The 21240-nt window shown below is 42.4% G+C and overlaps 1 protein-coding gene across 4 annotated transcripts in view; it reads right to left on the bottom strand.

The window, feature by feature from the left end:
• Positions 1-1047: 1047 nt before the first annotated feature.
• Positions 1048-21240, bottom strand: part of Rcd5 (microspherule protein Rcd5) — a 44159-nt gene continuing 23966 nt past the window's right edge. For all 4 annotated transcript variants that reach the window (XM_065431505.1, XM_065431512.1, XM_065431504.1 and 1 more), the window contains 6 exons: positions 19785-19860; positions 17119-17150; positions 9233-9325; positions 6791-6873; positions 6461-6676; positions 1048-1299 (listed from right to left, as the gene is read on the bottom strand). In XM_065431505.1, the coding sequence (XP_065287577.1) occupies positions 1219-1299; positions 6461-6676; positions 6791-6873; positions 9233-9325; positions 17119-17150; positions 19785-19860 (581 nt within the window). In that variant the 3' untranslated portion in view covers positions 1048-1218. The remainder of the gene's footprint in view (positions 1300-6460; positions 6677-6790; positions 6874-9232; positions 9326-17118; positions 17151-19784; positions 19861-21240) is intronic.

Here is a 21240-nt window from a genome sequence, read left to right as displayed (position 1 = left end):
AAACAGAGAAAGAAGTCAAGGGCACTTAGCCCTACATGGAAGAATGCGAAAGCATTGCGACGTCTTCCCAATGATGACTCGTTTTATGAAAAGTAATGATAGTGTCTCCACGTTGCCTTGTATGTATGATTTATTGTATCACGTGCCTCGCCCTCATTCGCGTACTTGCGTGGACATCCAAAGGAGCTGGGCACAGCTATTGACTGAGAAGTCGAAGTTGAAGATTTGTCCATCATTTGTGCATGACAGCTCTCAATGAAATCACCGCACCGACTGGCAGTAGGTCAGTGCCGTCAGTGCCTTCGCAGAGGGAGGGGCGGTATGGGAATGCTGGCATGATGAGTGGAATCAGAGCTGGCTGTGGAAGATGACGATGACGAATGCACGAGCAGTGGCACAAGCGCATCTCAGTGACCACATGGCTTTTTGTACATCTCCAGCCACGCCAGCAGATGAGCTATATAATGCTTTTGCGTCATTAAGTCTTTCCTAAAAGCACCCCAATTAAGTGCGTACAATACAGCTCTGGAAATGCGACTGCAATAAAGAAGCCTGTTCCATGCAAATAATATATATGTGATATATATATATATATTACGATTTTACCCTTCATGAAGCGTTCTCCACCTTGCGGGGTTCCGCAGGAGTTATTTGCAAGATTGTATAAAGGTTTTCTTTATATATATATATATGGAGAACACTTCATGAAGGGTAAAATCGTCATACACCCGAATGTAGCACGAAGCTACAATGTAAACCCATACGAGTTTCTCAGAAAGAAAGCTTTGCAGTTGAATTTTACATGAACTGCAAGAATGTGTAAAATTCCAAAATCTTATCCCGGACCAGGGCAACCTTTTCCTCACCTACGAAGCTTTTTTTCTGAGAAACTCGTATAGGTTTCCTTTGTAGCTTGTTGCTACATTCAGGTGGATGACAATTTTCCCTTTCATTTTATATAATCTGTGTATATTCCTAGGTAAGAACATATAAAGCCAAACTAAACATAAGTTTCTTAACTGTTAAAAAAGACAAGAGAAAATGCAGTTTATGGAATGGTGCCATGTAAACACCTCTGTAAAGAACTTTCTTTATTAAAGGCCGACAGCAATGTAAATGATGCACTTCTTACAATGAAAGGATGATGCCAAATTTTCTATGTACTACATTCATCCTATAAAATGCAAATAGAAGCCCAATTCTTTTGTCCTGGGGCCATTATGATGACTGAGGTGCCTCAGAGCGAATGACACTAATCAGGTCCTGGTTGACAAGAAATATAAACTTCAAGTTAGCCATCTGAAAAAGAAGCAAGGTCTAAGTCAATATCACAGCATGCTGCAAGCACATAAATTTTCTGACCAGCCAAATATTGGTATCACAAAGGTATATTTTCAGCTAGTGGTGTAGCCAGCCAAAAATTTGCATTCGAACAATGCTTCTCTATGCTCCAGCAATAAAAAAATAAAAGAAAGTATTGTGAGACAATGGTTAGGCCGCAGGTCTTCCTTTTATTTCAGTGAGCGAGCGAGTGGTGATGATGAGTATGTACAGATGAGGAAGATGAAATGCACACGCAGCACTCACACTAATGAAATGCACACGTGTGCTAAAGCAGGCAGCCCGGCTTCTACTTAGGCTGGCGAAAAATGTTGAACAAACGGTTTGAGACCCGAAATGTCAACAATCTCGGAACCACAGTAATGATAGTCAGAAGGAACTTCAACGGGAGTGACACGGTAGTTCACAGAGGAAGTTTGTTCTGCAATGATGTTGGGTCCTAGAAAACGAGATATGAACTTCTCACACAAGCCTGGGATATAAACGGGTGTCCAGAGCAGCACCTCATCTTCAGGATGAAAGGAAACATCGCAGTGAAGGCTGTCGTAACGTTGCTTGAAATCTTCTTGGCTGGCCTCTGTGTTGAGTCGAGCATGCTGTCGACATTCGTCAAGCCTCAAAATGAATTGTTTGGATACAGACGCCGAGGAGCTAGTAGGAACATTAGAGAAAGAGGCATCAAGCATAAATGTCGGCGAACGGCCAGAAACGAGGTAGATAGGGGAGTAGCCAGTAGTTCGCTGAACAGTGGTGTTAAGTGCAAATGTAACAAATGGAAGAACTGTGTCCCAGTTGTTGTGGTCTGGTCCAATATACATAGATATATCATCTAATGTGCAATGAAATCGCTCTGTTAAGCCATTTGTTTGTCGGTAGTCAGCTGATGTCATCTTATTAACTGTGTGACGCGTTCTGAGTATTTCTTCGAGGTCTGTTGACAGAAACGTCTTGCCTCAGTCACTCAGCAGGATGCGAGGTGCTCCATGACGTAACATGATGGCTTCCAGAAAGAAGGTGGCGACACCCGACACAGAGCCAGAGTGAAGAGGAGCGGTCTCTGCATAGCGTAAGGTGGTCGACAGCAGCCACAATCCATCGATGTCTTGTCGACGTCATAGGAAGATGTCCGAAGAGGCTTACACCAACAATGTCAAAAGGTGTCTCTGGACATCGATGTAGCGGACTGGTTGTAGCAGGCCAGCAGGAGGTGTTGTTGGTCACTTCCGCAGTTGGCAAAGCGGGCGAGAAGTGACATACTTAGCCACAAAGGTAGAAAGGCCAGGCCCAAGGCATTGACAGTGTGAACCCTTGCGAGACAACCGTTAGGCCGTAGGTCTTCCTTTTATTTCAGCGAGCTAGCCACCCACTACTATTACGGCCCAAGTGGTGATGATGAGTATATACAGATAAGGAAGATGAAATGCATACACTGTGCTCACAATATAAATGAATGGACAGTAGATGACACCATAAACATCCCTACTGAAAACAACAACAATCTTTTGTCCACTTGTGTTTAACAAAATCTTATACACTAACACCTGTCAAGGTTGTAGTACAGTGGCTAGAGTGTCCTGCTGCTGAGCATGACGTTGCGGATTTAATTCCTGCCTAGGTCAGCTGCGCACTGTTGAGGGTAGATTGCAAAAGCACTAGTTTCCCAAGCCTTGGGTGGATGTGAGAATCCAAGGCAATCTAAATAAATCCTGAACCCTCCAGTACAGTGTCTCTCACAGCCATAGTGTTTCCTTGGGTTGTTAAATCTCACCAATCAGCCCAGTACACAACTAGAAACATCCATCTGGAATGATGACTCAGTGACTACTGGAGGCAACAGATGACTTCCCAGGTGATACCAGTAGCAATGAAAGAAAGAAGTTCTTTCTTGGCACCATTAAAGCCAGCAGGCTCCTTCTTTGCATAAGCTGGAGTAAAAATGGAAAGAAAGCTCTTCTTTCAGACACTGCATGCAGTAAATTTTACCCAACTGACTCATTTTCCCTTTTTATGGCTATGCCTTAAGTCTGATGTGATGCTCCCAGTTTTTAAGTCCTTGTCACAATGACACTCTAGTGCAAAAGAAACACTTAACACAAGTTTTGCACCAAGGCAACTGATGGCACAGTGATGCATTCTCTTCAAAAGTCACTTGCCCATGCTTCTTGGCAATATTTACAGGCGGGAAGACACATGCAAGTGAGAAAATCTATGTTTCACTTTATACCTTTTTTTTTTCATTATTGGTGTGCTTGTCTAAAGGCTTCTATGCATGCAACATACAATGAATTTGTTCAATTTAAACTGCCATAATGGATAATATTAATTAAATCACAAGTGTTTATCAAGGGTCAACGTTATGACTATATTCTGAGACTGAAAAAAAAGTAACAGCATCATTAAATGCCAGGCCACATCCACCCTATAATCCCACTGCCAGACATTCTCGACAAAGAATGCACAATAGGAGTGTGGCCATGCCCACATTCTCTCTATGGGTGTGCAACTAAAGCAAGAATTATGTTAATGGTAAACACAATTGCCAATGCCCAGCGAAAAAACTCAAAATTTCTATATGATGCCAAGCAAACCTCAGAAAAACTGAACTCTCTCCAAAAATTAAATAAACACAGAACTTCCCTTTTAACACATGACTAGCAGAATTCATGACTGGCCATGCTGGTAAATCTCCAGTAGTAAGGGGAAGGGAGTGCACAGAGAGAACCGAAGCATCATGACTAAAGGCTGTAGCAGCACTTGGGTAATCGTGGTATCACCACTTAGCTGCCAGAGGAACAAAACTTGAAACACCATAGTACTACCCTCTTTATGCTCCACAGACATGGAGGCAGAACATTTTTTAAGGCAGTGCATAATGGGGACAACCTGATGTGTCAGTGCGTTCACTTCCAAGAAAGACATTTCAATACTATACCTGTGTCATACACGAACACATGCCATTTAACTATCACACCAGTTAAAGGGGTGCTAAAGGCAAATATTAAGTCAAGCTACTGAAGTGATAGATTAATGCACGATAATGTCTCAGGCATCAATATTATCAAGAACAGAGATTTAGTAATCGAGAAATTTAGGTAAATACAGGACACGATCTGAGACTCCACTGGAACATTCAAGTACTATCCTGATGACATAGCAATACATCATAATTTTCTAGTACTGAAACACTCATAGTAAAAAGACCATTGCATTGCATTGTAAGATTGATGAAAATGCTACTTGTCTGTTTCTATTCGATTAACCAAAAAATAACTTTTTGACATTGCCTTTGACAACTATGCGGGCCGTCCAAAAGTTTCATTTTCGATTGACACTGCCTAGCCCGCGCATTCATTTTTCAGTACTTTCATTATCACGTAGTGCTGTGCTGGTTTTGCTGGCTCATAAAACACAAAAACTGCAATTAGGAGAGAACGAGGCCCATAGTGATGAACGTCGAAGATTGTGATTATGATTTGGCCTGTAATTTTCCTTTCTCTTTCGCACTGCCAGTTGTATTGGCTCGGTTTCTAGCTGCACTTTTGCATCTTTAGCAACAAACTGTAGCGCCAGCTGTCGGGCACTGTTTTACTCACCGATGGCAGTAAAGGGTGGTGATGGTGTATGCAACATCACAACTCCTCACTCGGGGGCGGGCAATTTCAATTGTGCTAGAGGTATGCAAACCCTTCAGATGCAATTTTCTCTTAAACTACTAAGTCTTTTTTTTTTTCTTTGCATGAAACAAGCTCTACGAGGTTACTGAAATGGTATTTTGACAGACCATGTTAACTTGATATTTGCCTTCAGTGTCTCTTTAATGCTTGCTAAAAAAGTGGTATGTATAGTAGGGTCATGCTGAAGCCTCTGTTCTAACAGAATGACATCTCTAACCATAATTACGTAGTATACAAGAAACAATTTAGTAGTGGAAAGAGTAAAAGCTCACTGAACCTCAATTCAAATCAGGAGAAAAATATAGCTCTACAAAAGCTAAGCAAAAATGGATATAAAAAAGAAAAGACTTCAGTTGGAAAACCATTCAGCAAAACACAAAACTAAAGGAAATGCGACCTTCCAATTCAGCACCTCTACAGGAACAGGCCTGCCAGGAAGAACACAGCCCTCACCCTAAATCCTATAGGTTGAATGCCATAAACAAGCAAACAAATGATTTGATTAGCTATCCAGCTACTGTGATGTGAAAGTAAAAGCAGAAGGAATAAGTTCCAAGCATTCATTTCCTTTTAAATCTTGTCCTGAGCAAAGGCCTTTTGTGGGATACACATGCAATGATAATTTACCTTTAGACCAGCACGCAAGCCATAGTAAACAAGGAAACTGCAGAGACTGAGAAGCAAGACATTGTTTTAACACCCGAGTGACTTTTCTGTGACATTGCTGGCTGCCAATTTCGCCTGCTTCAAAAACTTCTACAACAGAAAGCACCTCTGGCATACTTCGAACGTCAGATGACTTACAACAGAAAACTCAGAGACCTAAGAGCTAAATGTTTTTGCAAACAGAATTTATTTTTCATAAAACTTGACGCAACATCAGTCCAATTGTAGAACGAGCCCTAATCTATAAACTACGAAAAATTCGAGAGATTTGGCAGGTATGCCAATGACAGCAATGCTTTAAGCTTGTCATATGATATCAAACTATGTTCAGTTTCACATGAGCCATTCAGCCACCCAGCACAGTGGCTTAGTGGCCACGGCATTCAATTCCGAGTACAAGGTCATGAGTTCAATTAATGGCCAATGCAACAGCCACATTCTGATGGTGGCAGAATGCAAATCTAGTGCACCGACATTTGTGCGCACCTTGAGAAATCCCAGAAGCCAAAATTAATCTAATGTTCCACCCCACCACTCCGACCTACCATGTCCCCTAAAAGTCAAACTGTGGCTTTTGAATGAGCCTTCACCATTCCATTTAAATGTTCCTACCAAGTCTTTCTCCACCATATTTTCATACATTGCTATGCACGTTAAAGCTACACGAAAGACAAGAGAACTTGTGATATTATGAAGTAAACTTTGGTGTGAAATAAAGCAAAGGGCAGAGAGTAATACAAAAGACAAGAAAAAAAAAAACAATTCAAGGCATTCATTACCTCCACAACAGCGTTGTTGTTCAGCTTGTGCTTGTTCCCAGCTAGAACTGGCTTGCCATCAATGTAGATTGGCCTCTTTCCTTCATTGGCAATGATGAATTCCCCAGTGTTGCGAAGCTTGATCACACCCTGACGACGTGATATTTTCCATGAAGGGCCCTCCAAAGACAGGTCAATGTCGATGGGATTGTCTTTTGTCATACGCCCAATTGTTATCTGAAATTATAACACCATTTAGCAGAGCAGCAGCTTAAGCTCACTTTCCCTAACTCTGGAGCACTTCAGAAAATCTACAAGGTAGGCTTGTGTGGCAGCACATTCAGTACTTACTTCTTTAGATCGCATAAGGTACCTCACAAGGCGACCACGAAGGACAGCAAGAGTCTGATTGTCAAAATCAGGTGGTGATACACCTGCAAAAAAAAAAGAGTGTCATAACGGCTAAGTCCTAAACCTCCCAAAAAATGGCATTTCAATATGATTTGTGAGTGAGAAAAGAGGCACCACTTTGGCACAACTATACTAGAAGACATACAAAAATAAAGCAGCAAAGCCATATCAGCAATGCAGTAATTCACGTTGTGGTCTGCATTCATAGCCGAGTAAATTTTATAACACAGAGTGATACTATTATTGCATTCCAAATAAAGAGTGACATTTTTGCTACACATCACCTCACAAAAATATGGAACAGAAATGTGAATTATAATCAGACAAAAGAAAAGAGGGGAAAAGAACAAAGGAAGAAGAAATAGAGGGCCAGAAATGTATTTGCATTCCAGATATAGAAGCACTTAATGATTTTTGGACATGGCAGGGTCACAAAAGTCCAAATAAAGCCTATTTCACACTGTGTGATGTCACTTACGAATTCACATTGTGAATTCGCAGGTATGGCAAATGTGCCATTGACCCCTTCATGCATGCAATTTTTTTATGGTCAGAGGCGTTGAATTCTGTGAAATTGCATTGCATATGCAGCATCGGTGGGGAACGAATAACGATGTGGACGTAATATTACCTTGGCCTGCCTACTTATGTTTTCCTTTGACAGAGTAACAAGTTCAAACACAAGAATTGTTCTACAAGACGTTTCTAGTTTGTTTTACTTTAAATATCATCAAGGTGGACCGATTTGGTGCCTGCAAAGTTGAAAATAGTAGCTGCTGCGATCGGTGCATGTAAAATGGCAATTCTAAGTTCACATTAGCAAAATCACAGCTTTGAAAAATACAGTGCAAAGTTGCAGCATGTGAAATGGGCATAAACAGGCAGTCTGAAAAACGAATTTGGATACTAGAATAGTTTACAATGCCAGCACCACAGAAAATTCACTGAATATGTTTTTTTATGTTGTGATTTATTGAAATAATATTGACTTACAATTTCGTGGCGATTGAGCCTGCGGGTATCTTTTGCGTTCGCCCGTTACGCAGCCCAATGTGCATTGTGCGTCGCCACAAAGTAAGGAGCAAGTGTGCGACCTTGATTCCACGACGCTGTCACTTTAGGTAGTGTTGCACAAATTCAGTTTGGAGCTTCATGCTCACGCACAAGCTTGCACTGTTTTGTAGAGTAAGCAGACGAAAACTGCGTAGGCATTTGCAGTAATTGTTAAATGATGGCCCATAGAATGATACTCTACTTCAAGCACAGTCGATAGCCAAGCTGATGATTTCATGCCTGATCTCTGAAGCAGCCATGGGTAAGAACACCTTGCTGCACACCAATCTTGCCCACCAGGCCTAACCAGTGTCGTTTCATCAGGAGTCAGTGACAAAATTGCCCTTTGGTGCAACAAAAGACAGTGGCCATATGGCGCTTGGAATGCTGATGATTTGCCTCAACAATGAAAGCAAGGGACGGAATACCATAAGCAACAGACTCCTTGAAAGGCAGCAAATCTTCACAGTCGTCATGTTTGTGACATGGAACTAGCAAATCCATCTAAAAAATTTAGTGATGCACCAGGCAGTATTCAAAATTTCAGTCTCTATTATACAATGGCTTCATGAAGTAGGAAGTGGTGCCCCTCAGATGTTTGAATAATCTAGTAAATCCGAAAATAAGTAGGTGGCTGTATTAGTAGGGCCATCAATTGACACACTGATGTCACTACCAAAATTGAGCCTATTTGTGGGGCTCCCAATTTAAGGAATACTCGTAGCTCTATCACAAGAAAGGACCCCCTCCAATTAGCAGAGCACCAAGCAATGCGCTCAGAAAGAAGAATGCAATAAGCCTGTGGTAAAAATTATGTGTTATTCTGTCATTATAAGTTTTTAGGTTTCTCTATAGAAGATGGCTCACTGCATGGTGCACCTGCTGCCTAAATACAATGACCTTTCCTGAAAGCCACATACTTACAGGTCCGCCAAATGGATAACCAAGTTAGTCTGCTTTTTCAAGAATTTGACAAATGAAAATATACAAGTAACCATAAATTGTACACTGTAGTCAAGAACCTTAAAAATTTCATTTTTTCACCCTTAACCATATCTTCGACCCTATCTGGCTTAGAAAGCTAGTTTCAAGCATTGCCCAATTTTGTTGTGGTAAGTGGTATTACTGTACTTCCAGCAATTTATGAGCATAACCTTTAAATAAGAATGCTGCATTGGAATTTTATGATAATGATTATGTGTACAAAATATTATTTGCCTCTCATTACCTTAAATATGGGCTACAGTAAATTGTTGATTAGCACAATACAGCAGTGTTTTATGGAGTGGGTACACAATCAATGTCAGATGCAAAATGTGTATAACATACCAGTGACACTGTCCACAAGCACGTGCCACTTCGGTAGTTCATTTTCCAGCTGGCGAATCTCTTGCAAGGAATTGCGCTCTAACAGATGGTGTTCTGCAAGGGAATACAGTGAACAGGGGTGGGACAGCAGGAACAGCTTTTGCAGCAATTTATGGAGCGAAAGAAATCCTGGTTACGGAGCAGTATAGTTTGCATTTGGAGCAGGTTAACAAAGAAAAAAATTACATTTTTAGAGCTGCAAATTCTAAATTTGGACAAATTATTTTACATACATATATACACACACACGCACACATTTTCATATACACAGCACAACACTCCAAAATCTCCAGCAGCTCAGTGAAGTGATCACAATTTTTATTATAGTTGTTCCTTTTTCCATTAGTCCTGCCATCAGATCAGATTTCAGAAGGTGCAAAAGACTGAGCACTGTGTTCAATTTTCTATTTTTTACCAGACACAGTGAAATCCAAGTGATTCTAGTTCCGATAGTTTGAACTAACAGATAACTCAAAGAGCATTTTGGGCCCCATCAGGGCTCCAAACATTTAACCCTGTAATGCCTGACATAACATATATGCTACACTGATTTTGGGACCTAAAATTAGCATTTAAGCACAGGAAATTTCATGTGTAGCCTATAGCAGTTTTTGATACACTGGAACAATTTTTCATATGCAGCAAACCGATTACTAATTCATTACTACAGCTTGCCAATTCAGTTTCAACTCAAATACGATTTCTTAGTCTTTTTTTCTTCTTTCTGCAAATGCACACTCTATGCGGCGGTTCCACGAGAGATGAAACACACATGTTCGCTTGATATTTTTGTTTTTTCTGGTTTATGTCTTGTAGGAATATTTTATTTATTTTATTTATAGATTAATTTTCGAAAATGGTTTCCAGAAAGCCAAAAAATATTTGGAGATAGCAGCGCGAGCGCCCTCCTATTGCTTACTAAGTAATAAACAGCAATCAAAAATATTTTGCAATTCCACGGCTGGATTAAATGCAAACTAAAAACATTGTGTTGAAAACCTTTTCTGCTCATTTTAAAACGCTCCACAGTAACTTAGTTCTATGCTTATTTTAACGCTCTCTACAAATGAAAAAGATGCAAAAAAAATTCCAAACATGGCCCAAATCAGAAAGATTTTGTAACTGATGCATCTTGGCACGTTTTCTATTTCACACAGAAACATGAAAAAGGTATCAAACATAGAACATTCTCTTTGCAACAATTACGCCAAATATTATCTTCCTACACAAAACACAAGAGAATAAAGAAACCGGTAAATAAACAGGTTAAAAAAAACTAATTTCAAAAAATTAAAAAAAAAAGTACCAATTTCTGAAAATTTTTTTAATGGAAGCCCGATTATGTTGAGCAAAATGTGGTTGCCATAATATGTTTCCTCATTTGCTTTATTTCCAAAATATAACGGGCCGAATTGGTCTATGTTGAGTACCTTTACAGAGCACCTTTTTGTTGAGTACCTCAGGAGTACCTTTACTGGTCAGTTTGCATTGTACGCAAATCTAGTTCTAATTTTTTTGCTACTTCAGAACTTCACTCTGGCAGCTTGTTCTCAACAAAAATGTATTGTCAGATTTTATTTGTGTCTAGCTATGTGGGGGTGGGGGGATGTCGCCCTCTAAAGTGCTAACGCGTACCGAGTTTGCAGCCTACAATCTCTGCGGGAATCGCATTTACACCTCCATTATTCGCTTGTCAACAGCATGCAAGACACCGGAAGTGCATGTTGTGGCTGCCTTTGCCAAAACCCGCCTGGTGCATACAGTAAATCACCTGTAAACGGTGCCAAGGCAGGCTAATCCTTAAGTGACGGAGCACTTCTATTATCAGCAGGTGCGCCATTATGGAGGAGCTACTTCAGTGCCTGCTCCCCATCCCCCGCATGCAATGGATACTGTAACCTTCTTCGGCACCACCACATGCGACTCGCACTGTACCTTTCTAAAAACTTATCCGAGTCATTTTCCAAGCCATTTATGTATTTCACTGCCCGTTATCACATGTTTTCCGTGTCGCTCACAGATAACGTTTTACTATTTTACCTCTATCTTCACCTCTCGATTGACCTGCCTGAAAAAGCGCAGTGCAGCATGACTGAGCCAAAGGCTGCTGAAGTTACCTAATTTATTATCTTTTGTCAGCACCTTCCTGACAAGCTTTCCCACGGCGAGAACAGACGAGGTCATGGGTGGTGCCAGACGGACATTGTCCTTCGATAATGAGTGTGGCCCACACTTTTTCATAGTGAAAAGCTTTAGAGGGCCTTGTTCATAAAACCGCAAGACATTCTAAAGCATTCTAAAGGCTCAGTCACGAAAGCAGTACAGAAAAAGCAATAGAAAAGGTGCGGTGCTGTTCAGTATAAATGTTTTGACTTCGTCTAGCTGTTCACTACACGTGATGCATGTGGCTCATAGCTCAGTGAGTATTCTGTGTCCATTATTTACACGTTCACAAGAAAAATATTGCTAAAAAAAATAAATTTTTGCTGCGTAAACATTTTGGATGTTGCCTCCCTGCGAAAGCTACTGCCAGAGGCTGAGGATATTCGCGACACTGATGAGGTCTGCCAGCAATGCATTACGCGCCTCAAGGAAATTCTGTCTTCACCTAGTGACACCTGCGATGAAGCAGACGAGCATTTCTTGAGGAAGAAGCAATTGACTTAAACAGGTACGCCCACCTTTCTTCTGATGGTTCACCATTGAAACTACCATCTTCCATTTATCTATCTACGAGACGTTCCAGATGTTCAAAGCAGCTCACCCCTAAAGTTTCACCACCCTATCAAAGTTTTACAGCCTGCATCCAAAATGGGTGCTGCTCGCACCACAACAAGAGGTTTGTGTGTATTGCGCTAATGCCAACTTTTGTGTGCCTGCGCTTGAGCACGTAGCCAGCTTGGAAATCTCATTGAAAGGCATGAAAGAGGCATGAAAGCATTGAGGCTTTGTGGCTCCCCAACCAAAGATTGCATGTTAGGTGACTGCGAACGCTGCCCATGGTGTGAAAGCCTCACTTTGGCCAGTCTGGGAATGGTCGACAAGGACGAGGTCACATTTGTTGTATGGGAATGCGATGACTTGATCAAGAAGACGTCATCTCGGCAAATGGAGCTCGGCAAATGGGTGACCAAATGGATTCCTCGCGAACACATACGCCGCTCTCAAGCCGCGGCTATTCATGAGGCAAAAAAGTGCGAGCAGCATGGAAGCGTTGTTCTGCACATTGACATTGCAAAAAACTGGACTGTCCTCTTAAATAAAGCACAATCGTACCACTGGCACAAGAAACAAATCTCCATTTTCACCTGTGTCACCACAACAAGGAAAGCAACACACAGCTTTGCTGTCATAAGTGACGACATGTATCATGACGCAGCATATGCCTGCTACGCCCTAGGTAGAGTGCACGAAGTGTTAGATGAAAAACTACCCATCTACTGTCCCGTAGCATACGTCAGCGATGGTGTATCGATCCATTTTAAAAATAGGTACCAACTGTACGATTTGTGCAACTCCAAGTATACATCCATGAGGTGCTACATTTTTCACTAATGGGCATGGGAAGAATGCCGGCAATGGTGTGGGCGGATTCCTTAAAGGGCCCCTGAAATGGTTCAGACAAATTTCGTAGATGCATAGGGTACAGCTAAAGTTAATCATTCACACCACAATTTGTGTGAAGTGTCTCATATTAAGAGAGCTAAGGATAATTACAAGTTACCCTCTCCATAGCCATGCATTTTCTCAACTCGTCCACGGAGTGATCGGGGCTAAGTTCCGCCTTCACTGGCTCTGCGTTATGATGCTATGTTGTGTTGTCAACTTCAGTCGTCTAGGAGCAAGCGCGCGAATTGTCTCCGACCTCTCTGCCAGCTGTTTGGCAGCCGACCCCATGGTGTAAGCAAAAGCTATCGAACCAGCGTGCGTTGCGAGCATTCTGTCGCAGTACTGAACGTGTCTGTTATTCCGGTAACCACAGGCGAGCTGGTCGTTTCGACAGAGGGTTGGAGGCATAAACTCAAGCTGATGAAGGAACTTTAACGTTGACATATGTGAGCGGCCTGATTGGTCTGCGCGGTCCAGCCAGCTGGTAGCACAGAGCTCAACCAGCAAAACAAAGAGCCAATATTGCTCTAACCAAGTGTAAAACAGCCGAACTGATAGTTGGGCGAGTTGGTACGAATACATAGTAAAATATTTAGCACACACAACTGACAAGGACACAGTGAAGCGCTCGTGTGTCACCCTTCACTGTCCTTGTCAGTTGTGCTCGCTAAATATTTTACTATGGGCCAAGTGTAAAACATCTCAAACATTTACAAAAACAACATGTTAATGATTATACTCCTACGAAAAATTTATACCAGCAGCAAAGAAGAATACACTTCGTTATTGCTACTGTGTATGGTTGAGCTCTGTGCCACCAGGTGGCTGCATTGTGCAGACCATTCACATTTGCACTTCTGCTTATCCTGTGAAACGGCACGGTCAAGCGGCCAGGCCCAGTCCCCTTGCACTTGCGTTTACCCGAATACTGGACTGCTGGAGTAGCAATCTACCGGTGTAAAGTGACGGCTACAAACACGCAAATCCTGGCGTCGATCGGATAGCAACAGGCCTATGCGCGTTGCAGGCACTCCGCTCATCTGCTGCCTTGCAGTGGGACAGGATGTCGCAGCTTGGCATATTGCCAGTCGCTACGTTTGCAGCCCACAACGTAACAAGGGTGAACCATGCTGCTCGCAAAAAGACAGACCGACACTGACCGCAGAGCTCTTGTCAACACGGAGCTCGTTGCAACACAAGCAGACGACACATGCTGTGTGCCAGAAACGCTTAAGTGTAGTGAGAAATTGTTCTTGTGCATTCTCTTTGTTACTTTCCTTTTATAGAAACAAATTAACTAACACTCCAACTATTACAAACAACATTCGTTTGCCTTAGAGGTGGAAAAATTATCGATGAGGTGCCCCAGGCAGCAATTGGATAGCTCGCCCTACTTGCGTGATACAGTCAACCTGGTCAGGGGAGGCTGAAAACTCAGCCGAGTGGCGCGCTCCGATTGGTAGCACTGTACATTGTTAAAACCTTATAATAAATTACACGCTTTAGCAGGAGCACATTGATTCATCAATTAATGATCACAAGGACCAACTCTAATGACTCAGTATGTTTGTACAAAAACTTCAAAATTGTTTCAGGGTCCCTTTAAGCACCAAGCTTCCCTGCACAACCTGAGGTCTGGAAGCACCGCCTCCATTCAGTCGGAACATGAGATGGTCTCCCGACTTAGTGGCAACATCAAGAATGTGGCCCTGCTTCATGCGCCTGCTGCAGCCATTGAGGAGCATCGTCAGCAGAAGTCAGTGGAGTGGAAGTCAGTGCCCCATGTGCTGGGAATTCAGTCATGGCATGTGTAAATGTGTGCCCGTGATCAGTCAGGTGGACATGCGCGCTGTCCGTTGCGAGGGCTGCCACTAGCTAGATGACGGTGATTGAACCCTTTTAAATAGTAACTGCAAAGGACACGCAATAAATTCGTTCGAGCACCACAAGTAGTGTCGAGTTTGCGCTATCTTGCGCCTCGGAAAACAAAGCAGAAGACACGTTCTCCGTTCTTGCCACAATAAAAAACCCATGCAAACCTTCCTTCATTTGTGGCAGCCGTTGCCTTTTCTTCTTTTAAAGGAGAGTAAATGTTAACAAACTGGAACGAGTCATTGCATAACTAGTTTTTTCTTCTCGTGTTTCATGCAGATATTTCATGATAATATTTCGTATAAATGCTGCAAATAGAATGTTCTATGTTTGACACTTTCTTCAAGTTTCTGTGTGAAATAGAAAATACGCCAAGTTGTATCAGTTAAAAAATTTTTCTTATTTGGGCCATGTTTGGAATTTTTTTACCTTATTTTCGTTTGTCGACAGCATAAAAATAAGCATAGAGCTAATTTACTGTGCAATTTAAAATGAGCAGAAAAGGTTTTTGGCACAGTGTATTTAGTTTGCATTTAATGCGGCCATGAAATAAGAAAATATTGCGGTAAGCAGTAGGAGGACGCTCACGCCGCCACCTTCGGATATTCTTTTGGCTCGCTGGGAACGCCTTTCGGGGAATAAAATTTTCGGTTCCATGCAGTTTGAATATTCCTACATAACACATAAAGAAATAAACAAAACAAAAATATCAAGCAGACATGCATGTTTGATCTCTTGTGGATTTGCCCCATGGCCAGAAATAAAGTTTTTCATAGCCATTTTAATTTTAATTGATGTGGAACTCTTTTTGGGCACCACTTACGAGGTTAAATAGAAAAAAAACTCGTTATTCGAACACGCAAAGGTGCAAGATGGTTATTTCAAGTGAAACCACCATTTCCACCTGCTGCTGATCATGAGAATATGATGCCTGAACACAAACTGAAATTCAGAGGTCAAAGGCTACAGAGCGCACAGGTATATATGCAGCAGGTATACAAGGTGTTTTTTCTGCGCCAAATAACACAGGGTGCTGCACTGATAACTTGTGATAAGCGCATGTGCACATCTTCTGTCAGACTGTAAGACTTGGCAGCCAGTACAAATGCGGCATCGTGGAAAATATGGCTCACGTCACAAGTAACAAAAAGTATCTTTATAAAGTTTTAATTACCACTTTTAGCGGCAATATTGCATTTGCAAAATTGAAGTCAGACTTTCATATCTTGCACAACAACAACTTCACAAAAATCGTCGTAGGTACTATGGCACGCAGTATTTTGGCTGTGGGCAGCCCTGAACGAAAACGAGAATTAAATTGTGTCAGTGACACTGATCTCCCCACCCTATTAAAGAAACGGAAAACGCCACCTGCCTCCCTGCTGCACGGGCGCCAATGCTATGACAATTGCGAGTTCTCTTCAGTCTGATCAATAAAGCCTTGTTTTTATTTGCTGCTATATGATCAAAAGTGATTATCTGAGCTGCGGTAGCACCACAAGATTGGAAACAGAATTGAGCATGCTTCGCATCGATTCTTAACGTCACCATTAAAAAAAAAAAAAAAAAAGAAGAAGAAGAAGAAGAAGAAGAAGAAGAAGAAAGGCCACGGTGAAGCCCGTGCCAGCTTGCTTGCTTGCACTACTGTTGGTCTGCACTCTGCACTGCTGTCTTTGAAGTTTGTTCGTCTTCGCTGCGCATTCTGAACCAAAAAGTAACCCAAGAGCCTCAACGCCTTACAACACCTGACTGTATGTTCAGCGACGCGTGCTCCCAGCATGAACGCATGGCACGAGCACTCCCTGCATGAAACGTTCCGCTAAGGGGAGTAGTTTAGCAACCATTTTGTGAATTAAATTTTTTAGCCCGCACATTCGTGCAATTATTTTGTGGGGTGTTGACAGACCTGCAACTGACAATTCTGAGGCGCAACGCATCGGGGACATGAGCTCGGGCTACTGCATACCGGAGCATTCTTTGCCATTTGCGACTGTCAAGCCAGTGGAAAGAGGGGTGTCTTCAGATGTACATGACAACCTCCCCCCCACTGGCCCCTTGCACCCGGGTCCCCTGGCCCCCCGGCCCCCCGGCAGCCCCCCGTTGCTATGCCACTGCCCCTTGGTGCTAGTACCTAGAGCACCAGGCAAAAGCGCTTGGCAGCTTGGGCGCAATTCAAGGCATTTTTACTATTTGGGGCAACTTCGCACAGTAACTTGCAAATGAGCACTTTGGCACAATTAGTGAAGTAAGAAAAACCTACAGTAACTCGCAAATGAGCACTTTGGCACAATTAGTGAAGTAAGAAAAACCTACAGCAACTAACAAAACACTGATATGTCATCAGCAAGGACCTCAGTTGGACTTACCATGCTCCAGGGCTTCATCCTTCACCCAATCACTATGGAAGGAAGCAAAAGAAAACTGCCTTAAGCTTCTTTTCCTACACCTAGCCTCATAGCTTGTACTAAACTGGAATATCTTCATTTAACTGTTTTAGTAATAAGCCGACTCACAAGCAGACATAAACACACAAAGGATTTGCAGCCCACAATGTAACAAGGACGATCCACAGTGCTCACGAAAAGAAAGCCAGAGACTGGCACTGACCACCTGCTCATGTCAACACTGAGATTGTTGTAACACAAGCAGACGACACTTGCTGCATGCCGGAAGTGCTTCAGTGTAGTGATAAATTGTCAGTGTGTATTCTCTTGCTTTCTTTTATAGAAACAAATTAATGACCACTCCAACTATCATTAACAGTTGTTCACCATGAAGCTGGAAAAATTATAGATGATGCGACTTGGGTAGCCAATCCAACAGCTGGCTTAACTGATGCCAATTGGGATAACTATGACAATAAGGAGGGGGTGGCTGAAAACACAGGGAAGCAGCACCGCTGTGATTGGTAGCAATACAGTCGAACCCACTTATAATGATACCAGTTTTAACAATATATCGGTTATAACAATGAAAAGCTGCTCCACAGTCAACTTTTGTATGTTTTCTGGGGAGAAATAACCTGCGTACTACAATGTCCCCATGCCACATTATCGGTTATACCGATGAAGTCTGGCTGCTGGGCGCCCATGCTGAAAGGTAATGGAATGCGAAATCCTTGAAAAGAAAAAAGAAAAAGTGAAATGCAAACCGTTGCACGATTGCCCGCCACAGCAACTGCTGCCGCATGCTTCTCTCCATGAGAGATGCACACCTGCCTCGCACGCATCTCTGCCGTCGTCCTTCCACTCCTCTGAAACATGAACAGACTGCCCCAACTGAACTGACAAGTTACAATGGTTTTTTATTGTATGTTACAACGCTGCCAGCGCTGCTTTCAGATTGCTTGCTGGGCCCTCGTTCTGCGCAATTATGCTAACAGATTAAGTCACTCATGCTTGTGTTTGTTCGTTGCATTGAAGTCGTTTTTGGCCATGTAGTTTACCAGCTTCGTTTGACTCGCTGCTGAAACAGAAGATGGCTGATCCACCCGCTGATCATAGGCAATGCACAACAACATTGCTGAAGAAAGCGCACTGCTATAGATCTGGAAACAAAGTGCTTCTAACTGATGATGCGATCGTCATGAATGTGTTGCATCGGATAGCGACAGCGATGATGGCAACGCTGACGCGGTAGGGCAGGCTGCCTCAACACTGACCCCGTGGGAGGTCCTGTAGATGATCCAATCCCTCATGGGCTTGTTTTCACGAGGGACCTTCCACTTTACTACGTGGAGCACCTGGATGCCTTGGAGAAGGATGTCGGCAAGTTTAACGTAAAGCAAGCAGGACTGACGGACATGCGGTTTTCTCATGCAAGCCAGTGGGAAGTACATGGCGAGATGCTTGTGACTATCTCGTCCCAGAGTTTTTTCTGGATTTTTCGAGCTAAGGTGCTGCTGCGGCAACCTTACTGCATTTTTTAAAAGGCGCTTTTTGGTGCCACCAAAGCGATGCCCCGGTGGAGCTCGTATGTCACTTGCCACCCTTGACCCCTGTTTGCAGTTGTTATAGCAGTGCCATTCTTGAACGCCGACAGCTGAGGCTTGTTAACAACACGCGACAGCGGCAAGCAGGAAGCAGATTTAAATAGTTAAACGAGTCACCACAATCAGAAGCTGGATGGAGGAAGGTGGGGAGGACAACTGGCCTCTCTGCCGTAAGTTTTCTCGGAACAGCCACGCCACCCCCATTTTCATTTCTTTTTTTCATGCAACCCGGTTACAACAATTATCGGTTATAACAATGGAATTTCTCTGGCACTTGAATATTGTTATAAGTGGGTTTGACTGTACATATCTTTAAGGCCTTATAAAAAATTACACGCCTTACACGGAGCACTTAAATGCATCACTCAATGATCAGGGCCTACCCTAATGACTCGGTACATTTGTAGAAATTCATCAAAATCATTTCAGGCTCCCTTTAACTCTAACCTATTGGACATCATCTTGGGGTAATACCTGTCCTCATATGTCATGATTCAACAATGCAAAATAACGCGATTCTGTTTATAACATGTAGTTCATTCTAAAACAGTGTCTTTTTCTGCTGCTACAACATAAAGTTTTAGAAATTGCCATCCTGTTTAAATTCAACCTCACTATCCTTCTGTACAAAGCAGGTACTAATATTATAACCACCACAGCAGTGCAGTCAAGAGAGTTTTTTTCGGTGGAGAGGCCACACACTTGACAGGGGAAAAGGGGCGGGGCAGACAGGTGTTGTCACATAATATGCCAGGTATCCCTGGTGCACAGAAATTTCAAGGAGGGGGCAGGAAGGGGGGGGGGCGAAGTGAAGGTACCCAATGAGCCCAATTTTGCCAATGTTTGTAAAAAAAAATTGAGGGCTTAAGTTAGAATACTTAGAAGTCACTAGAAGCAGAATTTTCCATTTAAATGTAACAAGGTTCATCCAAATAGGTTCAATAATGTATTTACCATGCATTTGAATAGGGAAGGGCCCAAGCTAAAGCTCCCTCCAGAGTTCAACAGTACTACAGGCTTAATACAAGAAAGACTACTCACACAAGCTGCTCATCTGCAATATCATCGTCTAAATCAGAGAAGCTCAGCGAAAAATCCCCTTCTTCCTTCACAGGAACTGCACCAAGTGGAGACAGTTGTGTAATGCACAAGTAGAAAACAACAGCTAAAAAAATTAATTCTGGTGTTTTATGAATTAAAACCACCATATGATTATGAGGCATGAATTAGTGGTAGACTTGGCATTAATTCTGACCACCTGGTCCTTTGATATGCACCTAAATCTAAGTACATGAGTGTCTTCACATTTCACTGCAAAACAACAGATGCTTGAAAAAAAAAGATAAAAGAAAAACACCATCGTGGTTGCTTAATGGCTATGGTGTTGGGCTGCTAAGCACGAGGTTGCAGGATCGAATCCCGGCCATGGCAGCCGCATTTCGATGGGGGCGAAATGCGAAAACACCGCCGCTGTACTTAAGATTTAAGTGCACATTACAGAACCCCAGGTGGTCAAAATTAATCCGGAGTCCCCCACTACAGTGTGCCTCATAATCAGATTGTGGTTTTGGCACATAAAAACCTATATTATATATATATATATATATATATATATATATATATTAGCAACATATCCTTTCTTTTTTGTGAAGGAGGGAAAAGGCTACACATTGTTCAGGGTGGCAAATTCAAGGAAACTAAGCAATCATAATTACTTTTTAATTATTCGTGCTTTAGAAAGTATGTTGCAATTGCAGAATTCAAGCCAGCCAGTGCTCAAGGCATGTCCACTTGGCAGGAATATGGATGGTAAAAAAAGTAAGATCCCAACGCAGTGAGTCAGCAAAAAGAGAGAGTATAGTCACACCACTCTTTGTTACTTTTTAAACTCAAAAGGACCCAGCTGACCTCTAGTATGAGCCCAGACTGCTGTATGGCAAGGCTGAATTTTGTGCATGCACTTTTGTGCAACCCACTTTTTGTCTTGTTGAAATGGAGATCGGCAGATAGGGTCATTATCAAATTTCTTGTGAAAGTAGGCAAGAGTGGCACAGAAATTCATCAAATGTTGCAAAAGGCCTATGGAAAGGATGCCCTAAAGAACTGTGTTCAAATGGGTCCAGCATTTTCGGGACGGTTGTGAAAACCCCCAAGGACAATACAAGATCAGGACACCCCTCTACCTCATGCAAAGATGAAAACATTGATCGTGTGCATTTTCTAGTGCTCAATGATTGCCAAATGACTATTAGAATGATAGCAGAAGTACATTCACCAGATTTGCACTGAAAACAGGGAAAAAGGAAAGGTCTGCGTCAAAATGTTGCCGAAACTGCCAACTCCCAAGCAAAGGTTGTGATGAAAAGAATGTTGCACTGTTTGGAAAACTTCTGACAGCAGCAATGAATAGTACTTGCAAAGGGTCATGCCTAGTGACGAAACATGGATTTACAAATACATTGAGCTGAAGTCACGGAGCAAAGAATGAAAAAGAAAG

This window comes from Dermacentor albipictus, chromosome 1 (assembly GCF_038994185.2).
Source record: "Dermacentor albipictus isolate Rhodes 1998 colony chromosome 1, USDA_Dalb.pri_finalv2, whole genome shotgun sequence".
NCBI classification, from domain to species: Eukaryota; Metazoa; Arthropoda; class Arachnida; order Ixodida; family Ixodidae; genus Dermacentor; species Dermacentor albipictus.
Note: the sequence above shows the minus strand (reverse complement) of the source record. Positions and strands in the feature narration are given on the sequence as shown.